The sequence below is a fragment of the Juglans regia genome, chromosome 3 (assembly GCF_001411555.2).
Source record: "Juglans regia cultivar Chandler chromosome 3, Walnut 2.0, whole genome shotgun sequence".
NCBI classification, from domain to species: Eukaryota; Viridiplantae; Streptophyta; class Magnoliopsida; order Fagales; family Juglandaceae; genus Juglans; species Juglans regia.
This window is the reverse complement of record NC_049903.1, coordinates 28684688-28691583: the sequence shown is the minus strand read 5'-3', so window position 1 is coordinate 28691583 and position 6896 is coordinate 28684688. Positions and strand designations below refer to the sequence as shown.

The window sequence follows — 6896 nt, the reverse complement described above, 5'->3', positions numbered from 1 at the left end:
AAACTTGGTCCTGAGGACCAGCGTAAATATTTCCATGTCACTAGGAGAAGATTCCTCAGAGGTTGACTGCATCTCAATATTTTTTTCCTACAATTAGGAAGAAAACACACAATAAGTAACGTTTTAAAAAAAATGGTAAGTAAACATAATAACTATTCACATGGTGGCATAATTTATTCACACAAAATGACCTTACTTACATAATTATCTTTAGCAACAGGATCAATCCACTTGTTGTGCGCATTGGTGTGAGTAGCAGCATAGACATGAATGAAGGAGAAATTTTCAGAATCATCGTGTTTCTAACAAAGCCACATTAGTAATTTAAAAAAATCATGTTATGATAAAAATGATTGAATTTTAATAAGTTATTAATTACCATTTTATCAGCAAGGCGTTGGAATGACCTTTTAACCAGCGCGATGGTGGTTTGTCAAAGATATTCTGTGCATTGATAGAACTAAAGTCCTGCAGGAGAAATTAACAATGTAAAATAAAATATATGAAACCAATATAGATATAAATAAGTTATAGGATATAAATCTAGAATACCTGATAATCTAGGCATTCAAAAAGATCACAACACTTCCTACAATTGTCTAACTTCATTTTCTGAAAAAGGGATTGAGCAAAAAGAATACCTGATAATCTGGGTTGTCAAAAAGATCTCAAATTTCTTGAAGTGGTCATGAAATCATCCCTTGTGAAGCCGAAAGAATGTTGTCATCAACTCATTCACAGTTCGTACTTCCTCGTTACGGCCAAAATTTAGGTCGAGCTCATTCTAAGAAGTGAGCTGCGTCAAAAATATGAAATTAAAACATGTCTAAAAAAAATATAGTATATAAACTCATCAGTACACGACTCTGAATGTTATCGTTAACCTCATTCGGAACATCTCACCATGACAGCATATAAAATGGTGCATAAGCTCGGATTAGTATTCTGACATAGGAGCAAAGCAATGCTACACTATCATCCACACCCCCATTAAAGTTATTAAGGATGTTGAGCTTGATTTTTTCATGGCTTCTATTTTTACTAATTCTGTATAAGAGAAATGAAGTCCGAAGCTCCAAGAACGCTCCAAGAATGGCTTTCTCCTTGAAAGTTTTTTCTTGCTTCGTTTGACGCAAGTAATGGCTGCTGCTGCTATCAACGGAGGTCGGCGTCCCTTCGTGGATCTAGTATTGGTGGTTCCTCAACCTCTTCCAGATATGTCTGTGGCTTTTCGTCTGCCGAAGTCTAAGGATGGAGAAATTTTTTTCCAGTTCTCTAAGGAGGAAGTCCAACGTTCTGCTGAGCCATTTCGGTATTCGATCGTATTGAAGTTTTTGAGAAACAGACCATCTTTGGATGCCATTCGGGCCTTCATTCATAAGAGATGGAATCTTGATGGAGTTCCAGTCGTCTCCAATATGCGGCATCCTCGGAATGTTTTTATTAGAATGGTTTCAGAAGAAGATTGCAATAAGGCTCTGTCTCGTGAAGTTAATGATATAGATGGAATTCCTTACCGTCCATTCCACTGGACTCCAGAATTTAAAGAAGAAAAAGAACCTTCGCTTGTTCCGGTGTGGATTGTACTTCCAGGTTTGCCTCCAAATTACTATCATGAATCTTTCCTTAAAATTCTTACAGCCCCTATTGGTAGATTTATTAGAAGTGATAACTCTACTCGTTGTGTTACTCGGACTGATGGTGCTCGTATCTGTGTTGAAATGGATGTTGCTAAGAAACCGTTACTTTCTTTTTGGATTGGAATGCCTGGTTTGGGAACTAGCAGAAAGCAAGAAATTGTTTATGAAACGTTGCCAGCGTTCTGTTCTAAATGCCATATACAGGGACATAATTTAAAGACTTGCCGTGCTGGGAAAAAAAATGTAGGAAGTAATGTGTGGGTTCGGCAACAAGAACCGATCGTGGAGGAGCCGACAGATAAGAATAATATTCCAGTTCTTGAAAATACAGACGTTGAGCCAAAAGAACCAGCTGAGAAGGATCGGGTGTTAGTTGTTCAAGCGGATAATCTTGATCATGCGGAGTTGGAATCGGAAAAGGATCAAGAGGATAATCTTGAGATTCCGGAACTTGCGGAAGAAATGATTCCAAGAATTATGGACGGAAATTTGGATTGTGCGAACCGTTTAAGGGAAACAGAATTGGAAACAGATATGAGGGAGGGGGAAGTGATTCCTAGTTCTGCAGAAAAAGATGTTTATGATGGACCTGAGGAAGAGGTATGTCTGGAAGATGGGTCGATGTCTGATCCGGAACCTGAGAAATGTGCGGAAGTTTTTTTGCAGGAGAAGGAATATCACTCGGCTGCCGAAGATGAAGTTGTTAAGCGTAAATATCAAAAGAGGCAGTTTGAGAAGATCCGTAGTTCTAGGCGGGTGATCACTAGAACACAAAAGTTTTCTCAATGCTTGGATCAATTTTAGTTTGGAATGTAAGAGGTTTAGGTACCTCTAAGAGACGATTACAAAAAATGCTGTCTAAATATAAGCCAAAATTGATAGTGTTGCTGGAACCTTTTCAGAGTGTGGTTAAAATCCATAGTTTCATGCGGTTATTGAAATTTGATGAGGCGATATCAAATGAGACTGATGGTGGTAAAATCTGGGTGTTTTGGAAAAATGAATTGGATGTGCAGGCGGTTCGCATGAGTTCGCAGTTTGTGTCATTATGTATTACCGAAGGAAGTAATCATTTCTTGGGTAATTTTATTTATGCAAAGTGTAATAGGCTTGAACGTCAGCTGTTTTGGGAGGAGTTGAATTCGGATAGAATGGGTGTGGAGCCGTGTTTGTTTGCTGGGGATTTCAATGTAATTCGGTCGGATATTGAGAGGTGTGGTGGGCGTCCGAGGAATAGAGTTGCAATTGATGAGTTTAATAGATGGATTCATCAGGGTGGGTTGTTGGAAATGAATTCACAAGGTGGTAAGTTTACATGGTGTAATGGTCAGCAAGGGTTATCTAGAGCTTGGGCAAAGTTGGATAGAGTTTTACTTGATGCAAATTTTCTGTCTCTTTTTCCGACTGCTCATTGTTTGTATCTTCCTAGGACTACATCAGACCATTGTCCTATGGTTATAGAATTTTTAAATGATCCTTTCTCTTATGGTCCACCTCCATTTCGTTTTCAGCAAATGTGGGTTGAGCATCCGGATTTTATGACTTTTGTTCAAAATGTTTGGTCTGAATCGGTTATAGGTTCGGGCCTTTTTAAATTAGCTACTAAACTTAAAAAACTTAAGGTGGCGTTGCGTGTATGGAACAAGAGTGTATTTGGGAGAACTAATAATCAGATTGCTATTCTTGAAGATAAGATTGAGAATCTGGAAAATTTGTTGCAGAGAGGTTGGGATGATGATATTGAAAGGGAATTAGTGAGGAGTTCTAATGAGTTGTCTTCTTGGAGGCTTAGAGAGGATATTAGATTGGCACAAATGGCTAAAATTAAGTGGAGAATGGATGGTGATAGGAATACAAAATTCTTTCATGTGTGGTTATCTAATAAAAAGCATAGGAAAATTCATCAGTTGAGAACTTCGAATGGGTTGGAGTTTAATTCTCCGGAAGAAATTCATCTTGGAGCTATTGATTATTTTTCTGAGTTTCTTCAAAGATCTAATCCGGTTAGGGAGGTGCCTGATTTATCTAGTTTAATTTCGTCGGTTATTAATGATGAGGATTGTGTCCGGCTTTGTGGGATCCCTTCGTTGGTTGAAGTGAAAGAGGCTCTATCAACTATTCCTATTAATAGTTCTCCGAGTCCAGATGGTTTTGGCGCGGGTTTTTTTATGAGTTGCTGGGAGGTGGTTAAAGTGGACGTTTTAGAAGTTATTTCAGAATTTTTTCTATCAAAACGTCTTCCGAGATTTTATTCGGCTTCTTTTATTGTGCTTATCCCGAAGGTAGATGTGCCTTCGGGGTTTGATAAATTTAGGCCAATTAGCCTTTGTTCAGTTTTCCATAAAATTTGTTCAAAAATTATTGTGAATCGCATGACAGGTTTCCTTCCCAAAATGATTTCTCTTGAACAAGGAGCGTTTATACCTGGGCGAAGTATTTTTGAGAATATCAGTCTTACCCAGGAAATGGTTCACTCTCTGAAGAGGACGTCACATGGTGGTAATATTATGATTAAAGTTGATATGGCTAAAGCATATGATCGGGTGGAGTGGCATTTTTTGATTGAGGTTTTGAGGTGTTTTGGCTTTCCTTCTTCCTTTTGTGCTCTGATTAGTGCTTGTATTTCGAATGTGTAGTATTCTGTGATGCTTAATGGTACGACGAAAGGTTTCTTTCAAGGGAGGCGGGGTTTGCGCCAAGGGGATCCCCTTTCGCCTTACCTTTTTATTATTCTTCAAGAAGTGCTTTCTAGACTTTTGAAACAAAGCTTTGATGGGAACAAGATTGGAAAATTTTCCCAAGCTAGAGGTACTCATATTTCTCATCTTATGTATGCTGATGATATTGTTATTTTTCTGAATGGGGGTAAGAAATCGGTTAAGGAACTGTTGGTGGTTTTTGAAAAATATGAAAAATGGTCAGGTCAGCAAATTAGTAAAGAAAAGATGGCTATATTTTATTCTCCTAAAATTTCGTTAGTAAGAAAGAGAGATCTTAAAAGGCTGACAGGGTTCTCTGAAGGTTTGTTTCCTTTTAAATACCTTGGGGTTCCGATTGTATTAGGGCGTCTTAAGCATGAGCATCTAGAGGAGATGATTAACAAAGTCTGGAATAAAATCAGTGGTTGGAAAATGAAATTATTATCTGCGGGTGGGCGCTTAATTTTACTTCGTCATGTGCTGTCTAGTATGGCTTTACAAAGTTTTACAGTTTTACAGGTTCCTCATTCTATTATTAAAGTTTTAAATCGACTGTTGAGCACATTTTTTTGGGGTGAGATTAATGGTAAAGGAAAAAAAAAAATTGGGTGGCCTGGGAGAATATTTGTAAGCCAATAGAGGAGGGTGGTCTTGGTTTGCGGAATTTGGGGGATATTCAAAGAGCTTTGCACATGAGGTTTGCTTGGAATCTTTTGAAAGGAGAATCTCTGTGGGCTAGTTTCTTTAAAGGAAAATATGTGGGAAATTCGAGTTGGTGTCTTATTGATATGAGAAAAGGTACGAGGTTTTGGAAAATGATTGTCAAAAGTATTTCGAGTGTTTTTAATAATGCTAAATGGAGAGTTCGAGATGGTAATATTTTATTTTGGTATGATAAATGGAGAGACGAGGGTCCTCTAATTGATGAGTTATAGATAGTGGGTAATCCGATGTTGCAAGTTAAAGAGTGTAAGTTGTCCAATAGTTGGGATGTGGAGTTTTTGAGTACGTTGGTTGGTCAGGATAAGGTGGAGAGTATTATTGAGGCTTTGGCTGGGTGTAAGGGAGGATCTGATGTATTGATCTGGATGAAGAATGACAGTGGGAAATTTTCGACCAAATCCGCTTGGGATTATATTCTTGTTCAAGGATCTAGTATGGAGTGGCATCCTTGGGTATGGCATAAATTACTTCCACTTAAAGTTTCGGTTTTAATGTGGAAGGTGTGGTTCATGGCATTAAGTGTTGATGATCGTCTTCGGCGCATTGGGATCCAAATAGTTTCTCGTTGTGATTGTTGTGATGAAGGTAATTATGAAGACCAAGATCATGTGTTACTTACAGGTGAATTTGCATCGGCCTTATGGCATTTCTATGGATCTATTTTTGATATTCCTATTGGTCATACTTGGAGGGAGACGGTACAAATTTGGTTTCGAAGGGCATCTTTTAATTCTCAACTGGGAATAATAGTGGGGATTTTACCGTCTATTATTACTTGGCATTTATGGACTAGACGTTGTGCTGCGCGTATGGAGGGAAGGTTCCAGTCTATTTTTTCGGTTCGGCTTTCTATTAGTAGATGGATTGGAGTTGTAGTTCGAGATATGAAAAAGGTTAGTAATTGTTCCAGACATGACTCACAGGTTTTACAGTCATTGAATATTCCTGTTTTGGTTCCTATTAGAAAGCATTTACAATCAGTGGCTTGGCAAAAGCCAGCTCATGGGTGGTTTAAATTGAATACAGATGGGAGTAGTCTGGGTAATCCTGGTTGTTCAGGGGTGGGCGGTATCATTAGGAATGATCGTGGTCTTATGGTTTATGCTTTTAATTCTTCTATTGGTATCGGTACAAGTAATAGAGCGGAGTTGTTAGGTGTTCTTCAGGGGCTCAAGGCATGTAAGGATTTGGGGATTAATTTTGTGGAAATTGAATTAGATTCGCAAGTGGTGATTTCGTGGTGGAATAGGAGAAGGTGTGGTGTGTGGTATTTAGAAGATTTTTGGGAAGATACGTTGGCTCTCATGGATTCTATGGTGTGCGTTGTTTGTCATGTTTATAGAGAGGGAAATAAAGTTGCGGATTGGTTGGCTCGAAGTGGTGCGTCGGGTCTTAATTCAGAGTGGAGATTTGTTAGGGAGGTGCCTAGGGTGCTTCGTGGTTTAATCCGTTTGGATAATTTGGGTTTGCCTTCTTTACGTTATCGTTAGTGTCTTGTTCTTGTGTAATGTTTGTCCGTTTTAGCAGGTTTGTAATTTTATTTTGTAATTTTGACATCTGGTAATATTGGTTGTAATACTAGGTGTCGGTCTGTAACCACGGTATTCCTCCGCCACAAGTGAGGGTTATTAATAAAATTTGGCACGGGGTCACTCATGGACAGGTGACTTCGGCTCTTCTAAAAAAAAACCTTGTTTAGGAGTAGATCAAAGGGGATAATCACAAGAAAATCATCACACTAATATTTTATGCATAGTCACACAACTTTGCAAGGAAATGTGTACTTCAATAATCCTAAAGAAAACAAATATGCTTAATCTTACTTTATAAGATA

General features: G+C 38.3%; 1 protein-coding gene across 1 annotated transcript in view; it reads left to right on the top strand.

The window, feature by feature from the left end:
* Positions 1-1139: 1139 nt before the first annotated feature.
* LOC118348034 overlaps positions 1140-6896 on the top strand; it is an 8141-nt gene continuing 2384 nt past the window's right edge. The window contains exons 1-3 of the mRNA XM_035688763.1: positions 1140-2396; positions 2543-3770; positions 6089-6237. Coding sequence (XP_035544656.1) covers positions 1140-2396; positions 2543-3770; positions 6089-6237 — 2634 coding nt within the window. The remainder of the gene's footprint in view (positions 2397-2542; positions 3771-6088; positions 6238-6896) is intronic.